This window comes from Stenella coeruleoalba (genome assembly GCF_951394435.1).
Source record: "Stenella coeruleoalba genome assembly, chromosome: 1".
Lineage (NCBI taxonomy): Eukaryota > Metazoa > Chordata > Mammalia > Artiodactyla > Delphinidae > Stenella > Stenella coeruleoalba.
This window is the reverse complement of record NC_137169.1, coordinates 8,785,575-8,807,651: the sequence shown is the minus strand read 5'-3', so window position 1 is coordinate 8,807,651 and position 22,077 is coordinate 8,785,575. Positions and strand designations below refer to the sequence as shown.

The following is a 22,077-nucleotide window of genomic DNA, read 5'->3' as shown; positions in this document are numbered from 1 at the left end:
GCTAGGGGTCCGTCCCTTGGAGGTAGGGGCCGGTTGTTACATGTGTCATTGGTGGTCAGACTGTAAGCTATAAGCTCATACCCCTGGACAAGAACCAGCCACCACCTTAGAGCCCTTAACAGTCTGTAAACAGCCAGCATATCCACTCGATCTTACACAGACCTGAATACAGGCAGTGATGATAATAATGATAATAATAGCAATAGCAGCACTTAACTTTCGTTGAGCACTTACTACATGCCTTGCGCTGGGCTCAGTTCTTTACATACGCTGTGGCTTTCCTCACAGCTGCCTTAGTAGATAGATACTATTCTTATCCTCACTCATAGGACAGGGAACGGAGGCTCAGACTAACTGGCACAGTCAAGGTGACACTGCTAGTACACAGCAGAATTAGGATTCCAACTTAGCCAAGCTGGTCTAAATCCAGAGCCCAAGCACTGGGCGCTCTGCTCTGCTGCCCAGCCTCACGACTGGCACATAGTAGCTGCTCAATAAGCAACAGCTGTCGTGGAAGCAGCTTTATTCTACACAGGAAGCGGGGTAAAGCTCCGAGAGTGAGGGACACCAGCCCAGGTTTCTGACCTCTAGCTCATTTGGGGAACAGGGGTGGGCTCCCAATGCCTGCACGTTCTTTGCATGGGGTGGGGTCTGTCCCCCACGCCTTAGGCACTGGGAGAAGCTGCAAGATGGAGGAAAGGAGAGTGGAGAGCCCACTTACCCACAATCACCCAACGGCTCTTGACGGCCGACCACAGGACCCAGTGGTGCAGCAGCTCCTGCAGCTGGGCGATGAGCTGCCCCCGGCTGCCCCCATCGGGGGCTGGCTGCAGGCCCTTGGGGGGCACAGACACCAGGGACGCGTCTCCCAGCTCCAGCGACACTGCCAGGGCAGAGCAGCGGCCTGTCAGAGGGCCGGCCCAGAAGCGGGTCAGAGCCCACCCTGGTCCCTGCCCTCTCCAGGGAAGCCCAAACGCTCGATGGGGATCTCGTCCTGCCCTCCCCTTAGGACCAGCCTGTCCTCATACCAGCTCGCCAAGGGCTACTTCCCCTGGCCAAGGCAGCCCCTGGGTCCCCGGCAGGCTCAGCGGGAGGCCCGCACCAGCTCTCACCTGGCTCCTCCTCCACATTGAGCAAGGGGATGTCATCATCCAGGTAGGGCATGGGGCCCTGAGCAGGGCTGCCCCCAGCCCGCTCAGCAGCAGCAAACACGTCCCCGGGGAAATGCAGGGAGCTCCTGCAGCCGCACTTCTGGTGGCAGCTGTGGAGACAGTGGGAGGAGGGGGTGAGTCCTGGGTGTCCAGGGAAGGGGGCGAAGGTCCCGGCTACATGTGAACCCAGGTATCACACCGCTGCCGACAGCTCACATAGGACACTCATCACAGGTTTCCAGGAGCCTGCACCTGAGTCCTCTCTAGCCCTGGGGCCCTTGGGTGCCACTCTTCCTCTGGGGACACAAATGGTGACAGCAGCCATTACCCAGGGAGAGGGGACGATGACTCGCAGCCCAAGCATCAAGGTGACCAAAGCAGGGGAATCATGTCTCCCACATCGTGTGCCCAGGGCCCTGACACCAGGAGGACGGGGAAGCGGGGCTGGGCTGAGGACGTAGCTGAGGCCTCGGCTGGAGTGAATGTGAGGGAGACAAGGCTCACCCTAGGGACTGGGGACAAGAACAATGCACACGGTGAATGTGCCAGGAATACTACGTGCCAGGCGGTGAGCAAGATTCTCTCATGAATCCTCACGGGGTGACATGTACCCATTTTATAGAACAGGAAGCTGAGATGCAGAGAGGTTAGGTAACACGTCCAAGGGTCCGCAGCCGCCAGGCAAAGAGGCTGAGGCTGGAGCCCAGGACTGGAAGACTGCTGCGTCCACTGCCCCCAGACTGGCGGGCGGGACAGGGCGGGCTTAGTTGGGGTCTCTGTAGAGATTAGAAACAAGGAGCCCTTTACCCGAGACACTTTGCTTCTATGTCACAAAACTGTCATAGAAATAGTCAAATCTGAACGTCTATCGTGCAGACCACTGTGCCTCGGCCAGAGTGCCCTTGTCCAGTGCCCAACCCGTACCACCGTACATGGTGGCCCTGAAGCAGGGGGTGTGTGTGGGAGAGCTGAGTGTGTCCCAGGCCCGAGTCTGAGCTCCTCGCTGCCCCTCCTTGGCTCACCATGGTCAGGTGGATGCTGTCGTGGACCCCTGACAGTTCTGCCCATGCATGCCCTGCCCCAAGCCCAGACCCTCCATCCTTCCTCAGGACTCCCAACCCAGGCAGCCACCCAGGCTGGATTCCATTTGGTCACTGTCCCCGCCCCCCCACCCCCCGCCACTGACCACCTGGCCCACGAGACCCCCAACCCCTAGACCTTCAGCAGCGGCTCCGGGCTGATCCATTCAACTCTGCACACCACTCACTGCACCTAAATATTGTTCCTCTCCCAAGATGAGAACCTCGAGGACATTTAACGTGGCGGCTAAGAGCATGGGATCCGGAGTCAGATTATGTGGTCTAAATCTCAGCTCCACTGTCTATTAAATGGGTAACCTTGAGAAAGTTGCCCAACTGCTCCAAGCCTCTGTTTGCTTGTCTATAAAATGGGTGAACTAAGAGGACCCTGCTGCCAGGGTCCTTGGGGAGGGTGGCAGTAAGATCTCGTACGAAAGCTCATTGCCCACTTCCTGGCACATAGTAGGTGGTCAGATGTAACTACTGGACAGGATTCTCTTCTTCCTCTGCTCCCCCAGTAGTGCCCAGCATAGGACTGGGCATACGGAAGGTGCTCAATGGTGAATCACGAGGCTCTTGGGAGATAGGAGGGTGTGCTGAATGGCCCCCCAAGGGCCTGCTACGGATATTCTGTGAGAGGAGGACGCGCCCCCCTGCCTGGCTCACCTGGTCTGGCAGGCAGTCTCCAGCGGCGCCATATAGAGGCTCCAGATGCCCAGGGCAGCAGGCATGGTGAAGAGCACAGCCAGCCAGCAGCAGGACACGATGAGAGACATGAACAGGCCAAAGTCGTGGACGGCCGGGATCTGGCAATGGGGAAGTAGAGGGGGGATGTGGGACCACCAGGCCTGGAGCCCAGGGAGCCTGGGGGCTCTGCAGCGAGGCACTCAGGACCCCCGACCACCCTCAGACTGAGGCAGGATGAGGAGGCCGGGGCTGCGGGAACAGAGGCACTGGCCTAGGAGGTGGTCAGAGGGCCAGGCTGGTGCCAGGGGCAGGGCAGGGGAGGAAGAGTCCCACCTTTGGTCCACACTGCAGCCCTCTGCCCGGAACAGTGCTCAGCACAGAGCAAGCGCTCCATAACTGTGATTACATGAAGGACAGAGGAAGACGTGCCCTGTTGGAGCAGGCCACGGCTCAGCGAGGGGGAAGGGAGGGAAAGCTGCTGTGATGGGAATAGGGAGGCTGGGTGTGCTCCCTGCGCAGGGTCACAGGGACCTGCACAGGGCGTGGCAGTCAGAAGGAAACTGTAGCCCACAAGCAGACAGGCCTTCACTGTTTGTGAAACACTTTCACAGTCATCTCATGTCAGTCCCTGATGATCCACACATGAGGAAAGCGAGGCTCAGAGAGGTTAAACAACCTGCTGAAGGTCACACAGCCAGAAAATGGCAGAGGTGGGATGTGAACCCAGCTCTGCCTGTTTTCTGGATGTGGTTCTCTAGGCAGGCCTGGAGAATCCCAAAGCACCTAGTGGTTTCTAGACAGGATCCTCAGCCCAGGTCACAAAACCTCTCAGATTCAGGCAGGCTCACTGTCCTCTAGGCTCTGTTGGCACCAAGGACCTGGCCGAAGATCCTTCTCCTGAACCCAACTCAGACGTGAAGGAGCGCGGGGTCAGCGAGAGAAAAGTGAGTGTGAGGCATGACCCTGTGGCGTGAAGCCAGTGGGTGGAGAGGGCCCTGGACCCCGCTCAGCAGACATGGGCAGGCTCACCACTTACCAGCCGGGGGCCTCTGGAAACCGCCAAACGCCCTTGAGGACGGAGGTTGGATTATCATTAACGAGCATCAGTAAGAAACACTATTTGTATTATTATAATTCTCCCATTGGTTAAGTTCTGGTAATGACGACTAGTAGCAAAAATGGACTCTAAGCGGGGGAGGGGTAAATTGGGAGACTGGGATTGACATATACACACACTACTATATATAAAATAGATAACTAATAAGGACCTACTGTAGAGCACAGGGAACTCTACTGAATACTCTGTAATGGCCTATATGGGAAAAGAATCTGAAAAAGAGTGGATATATGTAAATGTATAACTGATTCACTTTGCTGTACACCAGCAACTAACACAACACTCTAAATCAACTCTACTCCATTAAAATTTTTTTTTAAAATGAGAAAAAAATGGACTCTAGGGACGTGGCAAGAGCCTTGAGGCAGAGGCTGCGTGGCCCCAAGAGAAGGGGCGGGTAGGAAGAGCAGAGACCAGGGGCCAGGCGTGCACGGGAGGGACGGGGAGGTCAGGGCGGGGGGAGGGCGGGCTCCCACCTGGGAGAAGACGTTAGCTGCATAGGCGGCGGCCGTGGTCAGGGAGGTGAAGAAGGTGGCCTTGCCCGCCGTCTGAATGGTATGGGTCATCCGCAGCTGCGGGTCTTCCAGGTGGGTGGCCTGGCGGTAGGTGTTGATGAATACGAAGACGTCGTCCACGCCTGTGGGAGGGAGCCCCGGGCCAGCAGGGCTCAGGGTCACTCTGCTGTGTCCACGGTCAGACCCAGCCTGGGCCAGGAACCCAAGCCCCACCCTCCATGCTCCTGGCTCCTCACCCCCGTCCCCACCAGCACCAGGCCCTTTCCTCCAAACCTCAGCCCCCTTCCCACCTTTCCCACCATTCTTAACCTCCACCCAGAAGAGCTACCCATTCCTTCCAGCCCGTGGGGGCTCCACCTATCATATGCCAAGGATCCCCCACCACTCATATTCTACCCACCCACCACCCCAATTCCAAGGCTCCGAGGTTTGGAAGGGGACTTTCTGGAGCCCCCATGGAAGCCAGGCTTTGCCTCCTGGAAGAAGGCCCTTTTGGGGACAGAGTTCCCAAGGCCCATTACCATGGCAACAGAGGCAACTCACCAATGCCCACTATCACGAAGGCAGCCACCCCATTGAGGATGCCCAGGTACTGGATACCAAAGACCACATGGTACAGGAAGAGTGCCACCAGGCAGCTGAGGCCGATGCTGGCAATTCCGAAGAAGGACAGGAACACTGGGCAGGGCAAGAGCCACAGGGGACGGATGGAGTGGGTGGACCCAGAGGAACGCACCTCTTCAGTGTCCCTGGCCCCTGCTGGGTCCTGCCTCCCACACCCCCAACCCCAGGGAGTACCTCTACCACCCCACCTGAGCCCAGCACAGTTTTCTGCACCCAGAGAAGGGGCTGGGCAGGAGGCCTGAGGGGCAAATGAAGCCATTTTTGAGTAGGTTCATCTTTGCAGAACTTGTCTCAAGTGCTAGTGGGGAATTATTATATATTTACATCTGTCACCCCATGGGGTAGGAAGTGTGTCTGTGATGTTCACCATGTGTCTGGGTCCCTGGCACCTTAGAGCATCTGGCACATAGTTGGTGCCCAATTAATACCTGTTACATGGATGAATGAATGCCTTTTCCATTTTTGAAGGTATGACCAATCTCTCATTCACTTGAGCAACTGAGAGTACCTACTGTATATGCAGAAAGAAGCAGCTAGGGTATATGGGGAGATGGTGGTGGAAAAGTAAACTGGGGGACTAAGGGCAGCTGACTGGGACTATAGAACAGCCTACAGAATAATTCATAAGGTGTCCGATACTCCAGACTCCCCAAAACTTATCAGCAAGTTTATCGGCAAGAAAAAGAGGGTCAAAGGGAAACACGTTCAACTGTGGGAGGTCATGGGGATGGGGGCCCTTGGGCATGGCCCAACCTGCCTCTGAACCTCAGTCTACCTGCCTGGGGTTAGAAGGTGATGTCTGAGCACCCCTTCCCCCACCAGTTCTGACATAGTGGATTCAAGACCATTTCTGGCATTCCTGAGCAGGAAGGCTTTGTCCAGAGAGAAGCACACTGGAAGAAGAGAAGGGGCTGGCTCCACGCGGGGCTTTTGAAGAAACCCTACCTGAGCAGGAGGTGAGAATGTAGACGAGGGCGGCAATGCAGCTGCTGCTGATGAAGGCCAGGAGCATGTCATTGTTGAAGGTTCTGCGAACCTCGTAATCAAAGAGGTCCGTCCCCCCATACAGAACCTGCACTTTGCTGAAGGAGGGAGGACACAGAGAGAGGAAAGACGGAGTGGATCAGAGCTAGAGGAGGTCTGGGAGCCATCCACCTCACCAGTGTTTCTTTACCTTGGCTGTACATTAAGATCACCTGGGGGACTTCCAAAAATCCTGATGTCCAAGCCATACTCTAGACAAATGAAATCAGAATGTCTGGGGTGGGACTGAATTATCAGTGAGGTTGAGGCCACTGCTCTACACAAATAATAATCAATTATAGCCAAATTCTATGTCACCTTCCAATTCTCAATTATCCACAGCAAAATTCTAAATTCAAACCAGCTTCCAGATACTGTTTTACACCGCTAGTGTGCATTTAACAGCAGTTGTTCTTAATAAGAAAAACTTCACCAAGCCGGTCGAGTTGGGTTTTAAAATACAAACAGGAGTGAGATCTGCTTCTGGCCAAGATGGAGTAACAAGGTGAAATCTAGATTTACCTTCCCAGTGAACCTAGTGAAAACCATAAGAAAATACATGAGACATGAGGTAACAAAGAATGGTGATCTCTGAGAGGTGAGAAGCAAAATGGACCCTATGCTTACCCTGACTTACTGGCTTGAGAGAGTTTCCAGGCTTCACTGCAGCCTAATATATGGGTTAGTGACTTCTCAAAAGAGGCTGAAAGTTTTCCAAACTTGATGAAAACTATAAACCCACTGATTCAAAAGGCTCAAGCAATGGACCCCAAGCCCCCCAAAACCATGAATAAAACAACAACAATGCACATCATAATCAAATTGCTCAAAATCAGTGACCAAGATAAAATCTTAAAAGCAGCCTGAGGAAAAAGATGCATTACACACAGAGGAACAAAAATAAGGATAACAGCAGATTTCTCTTCAGAAACAATGCAAGTGAGAAGATGATGGAGCAAGGTCCTTTACCAACTGGGGAAAAAGTCAACCCAGAATTCTATACCCAGAATTCTGTATCTTGAAAAATATATTTCAAAAACAAAGGCAAGATACAGACTTTTTCAGTATACAAAAGCTGAAAGGGGGCTTCCCTGGTGGCACAGTGGTTAAGAATCTGCCTGTCGATGCAGGGTACACAGGTTCGGGCCCTGGTCCTGGAAGATCCCACATGCCGTGGAGCAACTAAGCCCGTGCGCCACAACTACTGAGCCCGCACTCTAGAGCCCGGGAGCCACAACTACTGAGCCTGCATGCCACAACTACTGAAGCCTGCACACCTAGAGCCTGTGCTCTGCAACAAGAGAAGCCACCGCAATGAGAAGCCTGTGCACCGCAATGAAGAATAGCCCTCACTTGCCACAACTAGAGAAAGCCCGCACACAGCAACTAAGACCCAACGCAGCCAAAAAAAAATAAATTTTTTAAAAAGCTGAAAGAATTCATCTCCAGTACACCTGCACTACAAGAGATGTTAAAGGAAGTCCTTCAGGCAGAAGGAAAATGATTACAGATGGAAATATACATCTACACAAAGGAATAAAAAGGACTGGAAATGGTAACAACATGAATAAATGTACAAAATTTTCTTATTCTTATGAAAATTCTTATTCTTATTCTTATTTTCTTATTCTTAAAATCTTTTAAAAAGATAACTGACTGTTTAAACAGAAATAATAATAATGTGGCATGGGGTTTATAACATATATGAACATAAAATATATGACAACAATAGCATAAAGGCCAGGAAGAAGGAAATGGTGGTATACTATTCATATATAGTATACACTATACATGAAGTGGTTTAACATCATTTGAAGATACACTGATAATTTAAGGATGTATACTATAAACCTTAAAGCAACCACTAAACTAAATATTTAGAGCTAAAAAAACAACAAAGGAAATAAAATGGAATAAAAAATTCTCAGTCTAAAAGAAGGCAGAAGAGAGGAAAAAGGGAACTGAGAATATATGGGACAAAGAGAATAAAATAAAATAGTCTTAGGTCTAACCATATTAACAATGCATTAACTGTAAATGGTCTAAACACCCCAATTAAAAGGCAGAGACAGTCAGATTAGATTTTAAAAAATCAAGACCCAGCTGCCTACAAGAAACTCACTTTAAATATAGAAACAAATGGTTAAAAACAAAAGTGCAGAAAAAAATATACCACGCTGACATGAATCAAAAGAAAGCTGGAGTGGTTACATTAATAACAAATGAAATCAATTTCAGAGCAAAGAATACTACTAGGGATAAAGAAAGTAATTTAAAAATGATAAAGGGCTCAGTTCATTAAAAGAATACAATACTACATGCTTTGGACCTAACAACAGAGCTTTAAAATACATGAAGCAAAAACTGATAGAAATAAAAAAAGACATAGACAAACCTGCAATTATAGTTGAACATTTCAAAACCCCTTTTCTCAATGATTGCTAGAACAATTAGACAGAAGATCAGTAAGGATATAGAAGACTTGAACAACATAATCAACCAACTTGACTTAATTGACTTTTATAGAATACGCCACCGAACAACAGCAAAATATACATTCTTTTCAAGTGCACAGGGAACATTTAGCAAGACAGACCATACTCTGGACCATAAAACAAAACTCAATAAATTTAGAATAACCTAAGTCATACAAAGCATGTTCTCTGACCATGATAGAATTAAATTCAAAATGAGCAACAAAACACTATCTGGGAAATTCATAAATATTTGGAGACTAACACATTTTTAAATAATACAAGGGTCAAAGAAGAGATCAAAAGGGAAAACTGAAAGTATTCTGAATTGAATGAAAATGAAAGCATATGTCAAAAAGTGTGAGATGAGCTAAAACAATGCTCAAAGGTAATTCTATAGCAATAAACACCCATATTAGAAAAGGAGAAAGCTTTCAAATCAATGACCTCAGTTTCTACTGCAAGAAAGAAGAACAAGAGGAAATTATATATAAAGTAGGTGTAAGAAAGGAAATAATGAAGATCAGAGCATAAATATATAAATAAACAAACAGAAAGATACTAAAGAAAAATCAATGAAACCAACAGCTAGTTCTTTGAGAAGATCAATGAGATTGATAAACTTCTAGCCAGACTGATCACGAAAAAAGGAGATAAAACACACATGAAAGAAGGGACATCACTACAGTTTTTATAAATATTCAAAGATAATAAGGGAATATTATGAATCACTTTGACATTTTAATGAAATATACTACCAAAGCTTGTGCAAGAATATAGAAATAACTTTAATAGCCCTATATGTATACTTAAGAATTGAATTTGTAGTTAAAACATTCCCATAAAGAAAACTCCAGATCCAGACAGTTTCATTGGTGAATTCTATCAAACGTTTGAGGAAGAATAATACCAGTTCTATACAAACTCTCCAGACAGCTGAAGAGAGGAGAATACTTTCCACCTCATTCTGTAAAACATTTTGATACCAAAATCAAACAGAGATATTACAAGAAAACTACAGCCTAGTATCCGTCATGAACATATACCAATGAACAAAGAATACAAATAGAATCTAACACTATATAAAAAGGATGATAGATCATGACCAAGGGGGATTTACCCTAAGAATGCAAGGATGGCTTAAAATTAAAAACTCAATCAACATAATTCACCATATTAAACTAAAAAAGAAATACTGTATGATCTCTCTCTAGATGCAGAAAAAACATTTGAGAAAACTGAATATTCCTTACTGATTAAAAAAAAAAAGACACCAGTAAATTAGGAATAGAAGGGAACTTCCTTAACCTGACAAAGGACATGTACAAAAAACCTACATAATCCGGTCAGGGATAATACAGGGTTCTCCATTCTCATCACTTATTCAACATTGTACTGGATGTTCTAGCCAGTGCATTCAGGCAAGAGAAAGAAATAAAAGGCATCCAAATTGGAAAGCAAGAAGTAAAACTGTCTTTATTAGCAAAAGACATAATTAACTATGTAGAAAATCAAATGTAATCTACCAAAAATCTTCTAGAACTTATAAGGGAGCTTAGCAAGGTTGCAGGACCCAAAGTCAATTATATTTCTATATGCTAGCAACTAACACTTTTCAAATGAAATTTTTTAAAAAATACCATTTACAATAGCATAAGGATATGAAATAGGGATAAATCTGACAGAAGACATCATATACACCACATTCATTAGTCATAAGACTAATATTGTTAAGATGTCAGTTCCCCTCAAACTGACCTGTGTATTTGACACAATCATAATCAAGATCCCAGCAGACTTTTATTTGGAGAAATGGACAAGCTGATTCTAAAATTCATAGGGAAATGCGAAGGACCTAGAATAACTAAAACAACTTTGAAAAAGAACAACAAAGCTGGAAGACTAACACTTGGACAAGACATGGTATAAAGCCACCATAATCAAGACAGTGTAATACTGGTGTGCAAATAAAAAATAGATCAATGGAACAGAGCAGAGCATCCAGAAACAGACTCACGTATATACGGACAAAAGATTTTTGTCCAAGATGCAAAGGCAATTCAGTGAAGAAAGAATGATCTTTTCAACAAATGATGCTGGAACAACTGGACAGTCATATAAAAATAATAAATAAATATCGGCATGTTACAATATATACAAAGTGTTTATAGTGTATGCCTTGCACATATACAAAGATTAATTAAAAATGGAATATCACAGATCTAAATGTAAAACCAGTTTTAAAGTGATCAAAAGATCTAAATAGTCACCAATGAAGATAAATGGATGTCAAATAAGCATGTGAACATCACTGGTAATTAGGGAAATTCAAATTCAAATTGCAATGAGATATCACCACACACCTAGTAGAATGGCTAAAATTTTTTACACTGACCATACCAAGTGTTAGACAGGTTGTGGAGGAACTGGAGTTCTTATACACTGGGTGGGAATGCAAAATGGTACAACCAATCTGGAAAACAACTTGACAGTTTCTTAAAAAGTTAAACACACACCTACCATATGATCTAGTCATTTCACTCCTAGGTATTTATCTAAGACATATGAAAGCACTTGTTCACACAAAGGCTTGTTCATAGCAGCTCTATCTGCAATAGCCAAACCTGGAAACAACCCAAATACCCATAAACAGCTGAGTGGATGAACAAAAGGTGGCATCTCCACACAATGGATACTACTCAGCATTTACAAAGAATAAACCATCTACACATGCAACAACATGAATACAATTCAAAATAATTAGGCTGAGTGAAAGAGAGCGATCAAAAGTGTGCATACTATATGATGCCATGTATATAAAACTCTAGAAAATGAAAATGAATATACAGTGATAAAAAACAGAAAGTGGTCCTGGGGTGGCAGTGGGAAGGCAAGGTGAGGCAGGATGGAGTGATTATCAAGGGGACATGAATAAACTTCTGGGGGTGACGGGTCTCTTTATTATCTTGATTGTGGTGAAGGTTTCATGGTGTATACATGGGTCAAAACTAATCAAATTGTAAACTTTAAGTATATGCAACTGGTTGTATATCAATTATACCTCAATAAAGCTGTTTAAAAAACCAAACAGGACATTTAAAAACCAAGTAGAAAAGATCTTTGGATTATCTACTTTGTTGAACTAAATGGATTAATTGATCTTTCATTAGAGTAGAAAACTGAAAGTTCAATCAATTGTTTATTCATTCATTCATTTGTATAGCTTTTATAGAACGCCTTCTAGGTTCCAGGTCCTGTCTTAGATACTGGCTATAAAAAGACATGGGCCCAAACTTTTACTCTCAAGTAGAAAGGAATAGCTCATGCAAGAACAATATTCTTGCCTAGAACTACTAAAAAGTCAGATAAAATTGAGAAGTCATCTGTTTAATGACATTAGAGACTTCCTGAAGCAATGAGAACTAGAGGGCTAAGACTCCAGAAAGCAAAGAACCTACAAAAGGTAAGCTTCCCTTCTACAGCTGCATTTACCCTAGAGGTATTTGCTGATTCTGAACACAGGCATGAGGGTAAAAATCTAGGCGGGGAGTCAGAAAAACTAGCAGAGCTTTGGGCAGAGACTTGCAGACCAGCATAGCATAAAGCCAGTTTCTTCCTCAGCACTTCTGCCAAATACTGGGGCTGTGTGGAGTATGAGGCTACAAAGCTAAGCAGAAAGGCTCTGAAAAAACAGAGTAGAGATATTTTTAGCAGTTTCGAGAGACAAAGATTAGGGTCTGAAACCTGTCAGGGGAAGGGGCTCTGCAGAATACTCCAGGCTCTCAGTTGAACATCTTAGAGAACCAAGGGCAAACTAGAGGTAGGCTGAGAATTTTCAGTATTGCAAACCTGCCTCGACTTTGTGTAACTGCTGACTATTTAAGGTGATCAGTCACAACTCCATCTGCCTAGTGGAGGGAAGGATAAACTTTCTCTGGAAGAAATAACATCATCTGGACCTCTATGTTTTTATATATAATGTTCATCACTCAGTAAAAATTACCAGGCATACTCACAGGTAGGACCACATGACCAAAAACCAAGTGAAAGAACAGACCAAAGAAACAAATCCACAAGTTATCCATAATAACCTAATAACTTAATATGCTTAAGATGCTTATGGTGTGTATAAGGGGCTCAGAACAGTGTGTGGCACAGGGTAAGCACTCAATAAATGTTAGCTCTGATTATTACAGTAGTTGCTCAATAAAGGAACGAGGGTATTTCAGTCAGATTCATTCCTCCTGTGCCGGGGGATGACTTGTCAGGGCAGAGGACCAAGAGGCACTGGAGTTACTGCCCTGCAGGACTGACAGATGAGCTATCCAATGGTCTTTCCTGGTGGCGAGAGGCCCATTTGTATTCTCAGACACACATCCCAAGGGCTGGAGGATGATCAAAGCACCCACTGCCCAAAAGCTCTTTCATATGTCTTAGTTCGTCTCCTCCTAATGACTGCAGAAGGGTAGCAGGAGTCATCATCCCCGTTTTACCAGTATCAGAGGCCCAGAGAAGTGAAGTGACTTGCCCACTATCTCCCTGGATAGTAGAAGCAGAGAGGAACTCCTTATGCCCTGGTCAATACTCTTTCCACAAAGCCTTCTAGCACCACCTCAGGAGAAAATCAATACCAAAGACCTCGAGGGCAGAAGTTCCTCCAAAGCTGTCATGTTCACTAAACCATCAGCACTGATCAGGAAAAGCGTCCTTTCATCTGTCAGAGTGATGATGAGGATGTATCTGGCTCTGCCCCTGATCTGAAAAGAAAGATCTCCTAGGGAAAAGGTTGCAGGTAAGGGGATCTGGGGTTTATGAGAAAAGAACCACCTGGAAACCAATTCCCTATGCTAATACAGCCCTTTCCTGGTACAAACAAGGACAGGCCAGGCACACACCGGGTGCAGCTGAACTGCCTACCTAGTGGACTGCTTGGCCAGCATGGCCACATAGGTGACCACAAAGCTCTGAAACTTAGCCCGCTGCTCCTCCCAGCGATCGTCCACCGAGTAGTAGTTGGGCAGGGGCGCTCCAAAGAGGATCTCGCTGCGCAGGAGGGAGCTCTTGAGGTTTTCTGCAGAGAGGCCTTCGTCCACATACCAGTAGAACTCCGGGTGAGTCATGGCCAGCTCTAGGGAGCCTGCAGGGGCACAGGTCAAGGGGTCCAAGGAGCTCAGTGGGTCAGCTCCCAACAACCGTCCATCAGGGCCATCCTGCCTTCCTCAACACCTCACCCCCTTTCTGAGGAAATGGAAAACTGTCCTAGCTTGGGCTACCTCCAACTGTCTCTAACAGAACGGATGGTTTAGAGAAATCACAGCTGTCCAAGGGGAGCAGCCCCCCAGATATGCTCAGGCGGCTCCCACTAAGTTTACACCTTCATTTCAGCTTGAACCTCACCTAATTCAAAGGCTCAGTCTCTGCAGTCCTGTAACTCCTTCCCATCCCAGTCCCACCTCCACCTGCTTAGAACCCCGCCCATGTGCCCCTTAAAAGGCAAACCCAAGCCCCGCCTCCACAGCCAACCTCTGGCCCCTCCCCATCCTTTCTCAAGTCCCATCCCTAACGTACTTCAAACTAATGCACCTTGATCTTCCTGCAACCCCAGCCTCTCTCCAGATGCCCAGTTCTCTGTAACCACACCCCACCTTCCCTCTAACCAACCTCACGCCCAAGCCCCACCCCAAGCCTAACTCTGGCCACAGCATAACTCCCAGTCTCCCTCAATCCAGGTGTGCACACAAACCTTCCTTAACTCCCTCAGATCCCATCTTACACCCAACCCCAGCTCCCTGCCCTTCCTCAATGATGGCCCCCAGGCCTGCCCAGCACTCAGCTCCAGCCTGACTCCACCTCACAGCCAACTCCGACCCCATCCTCCGACCAGTCTGTAAAGTACTGAGTCAAGAATCAAGCCTTCCCTTAACCTCCAAGCCCCGCTCCCAGCCTCATTAACCACCCGCTTCCCTTACAAGCCCCACCTACCCTCAGTCTCCACCCCTTACAAGCCCCGCCTCCAGCCTCCTTCAGACCTGGTCCCTACAGGCCCCACCCCACCCACACCCAGGGCTGCTCACCCCGGATGTCGGCCAGGTCCTGGCCCATGCCATCATAGTAAATCTTGCCACCCCTCTCAGTGGGAAAGAAGTAGGTCATGAGCGAGCTGGGCGGGGAGCAGTAAGAGTAGGAGCCGAGCGGCAGGTCTTTCAGCACTTCATGGGGCTTCCAGCAGAACTCCCGGAAGCCCGGGTGGTCCATGATCTTGCGCTCAATCTCGTGGATTGTGACCAGCCTCTCACTCGTGAAAATGTTGCGCTCTGCGTCGCCACGCGCCAGGAAAATGAGCTCGATGCGCCAGTGCGCGTGCGTCTGGGTGTTGGCGCTCACATAGGAGCGCGAGTAGTCCCAACGCGAGGCGCCGTGGCGGGCACGGCTCTGATTGGCTGCAGCCGCCGTGGGGGGAGGGGCGCTGGGTTGGCGCCGCCCATTCTTGTCCAGCCCCTGGTTCACCTGGGCTTCACTCTGGTTGGCTGCCAGGCTCCCCAGGGGTGGAGTCGCTCGCCGAAGACGCCCGCTCCGATTGGCTGCTGGCTTCTGAGCGGTGGAGGTGTCCCACAGTCCTGGGCCAAGCCGCAGCGCGGCAGGGACCTGGTACGGGGCCCGGGTGGCCGGCCGTGAGCGATTGCCTGGATGTAGCTGCTGCAACTGCTCTGTGATGAGGCGTTGGAGCGTCTCAGAAGTGAAGTCGGCCAGGTCGCGCCGGTTGCGCCCCCAGGACCCAAACTGGGATTTGAGCGCCAGCGCGAGGGCGTCGAAACGCTGGGAGGCCTCATGGTTGCGGATCTCAAAGGCATTGTAGGAGATGTCAATGTCCAGCGGCGGGTAGTAGAGGAACATGAAGGCTGAAAGAGCCATGGGGATGCTGCAGCCGAGGAAGAGCACCAGCCCCGCACAGCACGGATTGGTGAAGGCCCAGCCCAGTGTATTCCAAAAGCCTGACGCTGGGGGCCGGGAGGGCAAGGTCCAGTGCCGCCAGCAACACTGCCCCCCTGCCCCAGCTTGGGGCCCCGGCTTCTGGGCCCTCCTAAAGGCCTCACCCGTTGCTTCCTCCTCCTCTTCCTGCGCCTCCTCTAGCCACACATCCTGCAGCAAGGGGTCATCCTCCGGGTCCATAGCCTACAGGAGAGGGAGAGGGTCAGCAGGCTGCAGAGAAGGAGAGGATGGTGCCCTGTAGCTGCAGTCGCCCACCCTGAGCGTTAACCCTGCCCACTCATAACCAAGACAAATACTACAATGGAATTGCATCAAGCAGGCACTTAACTGAATTCAACCACGTGTGTACAAAACAGAAAGAAAAATCCTATTATTTGCCCATGTCCCAGCTAGATCAGGGCTTTCAAGGTCACAGAAAAAGGAGAATCACAGCCCAGTTGCAAACAGAAGAGAAATTCCTCCCCGTGTAAGGGATATTCAAGGGGAATTTTGACGATGTATGATTTCCCAATTTTTGCTGCATCCTCTGATTTTAGAACTCAAAGCCAATGTGAGGTGTGACTTTGCTGCAATCACTTTTATTTAACGAGCAACTGTAAAGGCATCCAAAAGTATCAGGGTAGAAGGGAAAGAGCATGCTCTTCGGAGTCAGACCCTAGTTTGCATCCTGAACCTCAGTCTTCATCTGTAAAACAGAGGTGGCCATTCCTGCCTCACATGGCTGTGGGGCGTGTCAAGGGTGGAAGCACTTTCAGTCTGTGGAGTATATTATCACTTGAGCAGATTTCTTTGCTCCTCTCTGGGGATGGTAATGTGCTCAGCCAGTGCCCATGCGGCTCTTCCAGGGCTAGATGCCTGTCATAGTTCTGCTCAAGAACTCTCAATAGCTCCCCACCCCCTCTTTGGGACACTGCAGCTGTGGCCACTGTTTGTCGGGCTCAGATCACTTAATATGCAGCTCCAGGGACGTCAAACCTTTAGGCACAGACAGAGGCCGGGCACCTGTCTCCCCAAGACGTGGGCACAAGCAGCAGGAGGGCCTGGCAGGAGAGGGCAGCCTGAGGACTCCAGCAGGGTGGTCCAAAGGCAAGAGGCCTTCCGGCATCCCTGGGCATGGCCTGTCCCCTTGTCCTGCCTGCCCTCTGTTTGGACGGAGAGAGACTCATTATCCAGTTAGAGGCCAGGCAGTGAGAAGGGGAAGCTAATTATGCCAGCGCTGGCTAATTAATGCTGTCTTTCCTATTAACATTCTCTAGAATGCTCCATTTCAATTAGACTGTCTGTCCGGGAAGAGAGGGGGCTCCCCTCAGCCCAAAGAAAGTGAAGGAGAGAGCTCAAGGAGAAGGAGGAAAACAGAGACTGAGAGACAGGACTTGGGAGAGATGCGAGACAGAGAAAGATGAAAACTGGAGAGGGACAGGAGAGTGGAGTTAGGGGACAGAAGAGGAGGGAGGGGGTGCCGAGGGTGGGTGGGAGAGGAAGACTTGAAAGGGAGAGAGGCCTGGAAGGGGTGGGAACTGCTTCTGTAATATTCGAGATTCCTACAGATGCAAACATTTAACTTCCCATTTCTGAGGCCCTAACACAAGCCTGCTGAGGGGATGCTACCTGCACTGAGGCCCAATTTGCTTTAGCAAAAACTTGTGCGAGTGAACCAGAGGCAGCTCAGACTCACCCCATCTCCAAAGGGCAAACCCAGGTCTGCATGTGGAGGTGGGGGATTGGGGGAACCTCCACCCCATTCCCAGCCGCTGAAGGAGGAAGCTGATGGTAATACGGTGGAAAGGGACAGGGGCCAATTTTGCATTTATTTTCTGGGGACTAAGTTCATCCACTGGCCGCCAGCCTCAGCCTGCCTTGCCCAGGGCACAGTTTACAATGTGTTGGTGTGTGAGTGGGTCTAAGACCAGGATTCCGAGTCATGTCAGCACTCCCTGGGTGATCCTTCTATCCCATTGCTACTCCATCAGGAATGCTACTCCCTTCCCCAGATGTCCAAGTTTAAAACATCTTTCAAGGCCTTGCTCAAGTGTCACCTCTGCCAAGAAGCCTTCCCAGATCTGAACACCCCGCACCCCCCACCCCCAAGCTACTTGTCTAAGCTTCTCACCACACTTTGCGGGTAAAAACTACTTAGGGACAGGGAGGGAGAGGCAGTGTAGCAGATTGTTAAGAGCCATGGTTTTGGAGGCAGACAGATTTGGGTGCAAATCCCAGCTGTATGACTTAGGGCAGACAGTGTAGCATTTCTGAGCCTCAGTTTTTCCATCTGCAAAACGGGGCTAACAGTACTCACCATCGAGGTTGCTAGATGATATACAGAGCAGGCTGACCACAGTGCCTGGTAGGTATAAGTGCTTAGGAAATGACAGCTACTATTCTTTAACACTCTGCTTCTCCCCAAAGGCTGTGAACTCCTAAAACACCCACGGGGCCCATTGTATTTGCCAAAGATGGCCACAATATCTCCCACCTCACATGTTCTTCTCATGTTGTGACTTTAAGACTTCTCGCATCAAGAAGTAACGTCTGCATTCCTTGCCTTGGATCTGGGTGGGCTGTGGCCACAGCAGAGTGATGCTCTGTGACTTCTGAGGCTAGCTAAAAGGGAGATGCCGCTTCCACCTGGCTGTCTCGGGACACTCATCCTTGAACCCCACCACCATGCTGTGAGGAAGCCCAAATTAGCCCCTGCAGAGAGACCACATGTGGGAGCCCCTGCTGACAACCTGGCTGCCAGCCAGCATCAACCACCGGGCATATGAATGAAAATGCCTCCAGGGATTCTGGGCCCCCTGCCATCAAGTTTCCCCCAGCCTTCTAGTCTTCCCAGCTGAGGACCAGGTACTGTGGAGTCGAGCTAAGCCACCCTCTCCTGTGCCTGCCCTATCCTAACCCACAGAATCCACGAACATAATATATCAGCTCTCACACATCACTAAGTGTTGGGCTAGTTTGCTCCATAGCAACAGTAACTGGACAGTCGCAGTGGAGCCCTGTCGCATATGTATGACTCTGTGCCCTGCAGGCTGTACTTGCTAGATTTAAGTGACCCATTCTGCCTCCCAGTGAGAGCCCCACAGCTCGGTGGACATGAGCTCCAAGGGAGCAGGGACTTGGCTGTCATGTTCCCTGCTGTGTTCCTGTGGCCTAAAATACTCTGGGGAGGGACGCTAGTGCCTAGCAGATATTTGTTAAATGAAGGAAGGAAAGGGAATCTCTGAAGAGGCTGGGTTTGATATTAGGTAGAACTTGCCCCTGGACAGAGGACAGTCAGACACCAAACAGTGTAAGCATAGGGCAGAGAGTATGGTTTCTCCTGCCTGGGGTGGGAAGGATCTTGGAGAGGATGAGATGGAAGAGGAGGAAGTGGACCTGATGAGCTGTCTAGCACGCCCCTCCCCGCCTCCACCACCATGCCCGCCTTCTCAGTCTACCCCTGAAAGGGAAAGTTGCCAGGTGGGAAATGATACATGGCTCCAGACCCAGCTCAGCTTCCAGCTGTCGGTGTGGCCCTGGGCGTGTCCCATCCCTTCCTGGTACCCTGTCTCTGCCATCTGGCAGTGGGATGCTGAAAGCCCAGGTCCCTCCAGCTTTGACACCTCCAGACTCTCTGAGAAGCCCTAGTCTGCAGGCCAAGGGGAGGGTGGGTGCAATTTGAGAGATTCCACCAAACCAAGGGAGGCCCGGCTGGCAGCTGGGGTCTGACACCAATGCCTCAGCTGGCAACCCCGTCCTCAGCAGCCCCTCCCAGGATGGGCAGCAAATCGCAAATGTGTTTGCCTTTCTCAAATTATGGGAATTGATTAGCTTAGTGAAGAGCTCCAGCTGCACCATGCTGGAGCTCTGCACTAAGCTGATGGTGCCTTCAATACCTCTCATTGACTCAGACAAAGAGCCCAAAATAGGGCTGTGATCACGGGGGACTGTCACCCTGCCCTCGTGATCTCCCCTTAGGGTGCCCCTGCTCAGTGACCGACAGGTTTGCTCTCTCCCTCCATCTCCATCTGTCTCTGACACACACACACACACACACACACACACTCAGAGACAGTCAAAACTCTGGGCCTCCCGGGGGCCCATGAACCAAGGTGGACACACATCCATGGAACATGGTTTCCCTCCTCTTGAGAAAAGCAAATGAGACAGCAGCCTACAAGGGAAGAGCAGACCCTGAGGAGCCTCAGAAGAAAGAAGCTGGCCCAATTTCAAGGGCCAGGCTTGGGGCAACCCAAGGCCACATTTGCAGCATTATCCCAATTTTATAACAGAAAAAAAAATCTACATATATATGCATTAAAAAATCCCATTAATAGGGCTTCCCTGGTGGCGCAGTGGTTGAGAGTCCGCCTGCCGACGCAGTGGACACTGGTTCGTGCCCCAGTCCAGGAGGATCCCACATGCCACGGAGCGGCTGGGCCCGTGAGCCATGGCCGCTGGGCCTGTGCGTCCGGAGCCTGTGCTCCGCAATGGGAGAGGCCGCGGCAGCGAGAGGCCCGCGTACCACAAAAAACAAACAAACAAACAAAAAACCCCATTGATAGTGGTTATCTCTCTGTCTGGGAGGATTATGGGTGATTTTTATTTTCTTCTTTATACTTGTCTATTTCCAATTTTTCTACAGTGATCAGGTACAGCTGGACTTTTAGAATCAGAAACAAACGTTATTTAAAAATAGAACATGTGTGTATGTGTGTAGAAGGGATTTTGTTAACAGCCTTCAACTCTTTGAGGAGTTACTATAACAGGCATGGGAGGGTGGAGGGTTCTGTCCTCCAAGGAGAAGCAACATGGAGAGTTGCAGCAAGAGAGATCCTGGTTAGAAAGCAGAAGGACCTGGGGAGAGCGGGAGGCGGCAAATGCCCAATGAGTGAGTGAGTGTGGGATCTTCTATTCCCCTGAGATGGACAGAGGAGTCTTTAAAATGACCAGGAAGTAGATCCTGTCTTATCAGACTCAGAAGGGCCATCAGAGCACAGCTGATCCCACTCCTTCATTTCACCGCTTAGAAACTAAGCCCAGCAAAGGGTCTTCCCCAAGGTCATGTTTCAATGGCAGAGCCGGGACACGTGGCTCAAAGGAGTGCTCTATCTGCTCTGGCACCAGATTCTGGAGGCCGTTTTTGGCAGCCCTAGGGAATAACCAGGCCTGGGGAAGATGACATGGGGACCCAAAGAGCCAACATAGGGAAGCTATTTTTAAAGTCGAGGAAAGAGGCATTCTTCAAGTCACAAGCCAGATGGACTTCCCCATCCAGACAGAACGGGGCTTTGGCGGGAGGCGGTATTGTCTCAGACACCCTCAGCCCCTCACGGGGCTCTGCTCCTCTCCAGAAAGCCTCCAAGGGATGTGGCCCCATGCCTGAGCCGCCTGTATCCCTGTTTACAACTTCCCTCCTCCTGACGAAGGGTAACAGAACCCTTCCTTCTTCATTTCCCCATCCCAGCCAGACTATTAAAATGTAATAAAAGGATCACATTAGCCTTGCAGATTCGGCTTAAAGCACGTATATGTATATATAATTTAATGGTAATTAGGAGCTAATCAGCGTTTTCTTCCCGTCTAGGGGTATTTTGCCTCCCTGCTTCAGCTCTGGTTCTTGGAAACATCTTGGGGTCTTTGATTTTCCTACTCTTGGGCTGAGAGATTTGGGCAGAAATTCAAAATGAGATATTTTGAGTCAAACAGCTCCATTTCCTCCCGATGTGCTGCAGTGGGGACATTGTGCCCTTCTCCACTCTCTGGTTATGGATCTAGCCCTCTGGTGAATTTAGCTCATCAGAGGTGCAGAAGAGAGGAAAGGAGAGACGAGGGCTTGGTCCCTACTAGGCGTCACTGTCCTAAATCCTAACACCCCATCTTCTAAGAGTCTGCCAGCCTCCATATGCCCCAGCTATGTGCCTGCTATCCAGAATTCCAAATTCTTCTTGGATACCTGAGTACTCCATCTCAGGCCAGGAGGATGCAGATACATTGGAGACATGGTGATAAAACTGGGTCAAGGGGCTTCCCTGGTGGCGCAGTGGTTGAGAGTCCGCCTGCCGATGCAGGGGACACAGGTTCGTGCCCCGGTCCGGGAAGATCCCACATGCCGCGGAGCGGCTGGGCCCGTGAGCCATGGCCGCTGAGTCTGCGCGTCCGGAGCCTGTGCTCCGCAACGGGAGAGGCCACGACAGTGAGAGGCCCGCGTACCGCAAAAAACAAAACAAAACAAAACTGGGTCAAAATCACACAGATGGGATGAAGCCGGAAACCCAACTAGCTCAATGCAGAAACTGACACCCAGGAAGAGAATCATAACATAATAATTAGCTGTGCACCTACCATGTGCAAGCACCTTCCCTCTTATATCAGCCCTGCAAGGAGGCTTTATAAGCATCCCCATCTTACAGAGTAATAAACAATCAGAGAGGTTAA

The 22,077-nt window shown here is 49.2% G+C and overlaps 1 protein-coding gene across 2 annotated transcripts in view; it reads right to left on the bottom strand.

Moving 5' to 3' along the window:
* DISP3 (dispatched RND transporter family member 3) overlaps positions 1-22,077 on the bottom strand; it is a 49,824-nt gene that overhangs the window by 14,351 nt on the left and 13,396 nt on the right. Inside the window, exons 2-9 of one of the 2 annotated variants that reach the window (XM_079923461.1) lie at positions 14,745-15,843; positions 13,588-13,807; positions 6,119-6,255; positions 5,093-5,227; positions 4,511-4,671; positions 2,897-3,036; positions 1,113-1,261; positions 722-883 (exon numbers count right to left, since the gene is read on the bottom strand). In XM_079923461.1, coding sequence (XP_079779587.1) covers positions 722-883; positions 1,113-1,261; positions 2,897-3,036; positions 4,511-4,671; positions 5,093-5,227; positions 6,119-6,255; positions 13,588-13,807; positions 14,745-15,840 — 2,200 coding nt within the window. In that variant the 5' untranslated portion in view covers positions 15,841-15,843. Of the gene's footprint in view, positions 1-721; positions 884-1,112; positions 1,262-2,896; positions 3,037-4,510; positions 4,672-5,092; positions 5,228-6,118; positions 6,256-13,587; positions 13,808-14,744; positions 15,987-22,077 lie in introns of those variants that run through there. The other variant, XM_079923462.1, reaches the window with a different exon arrangement.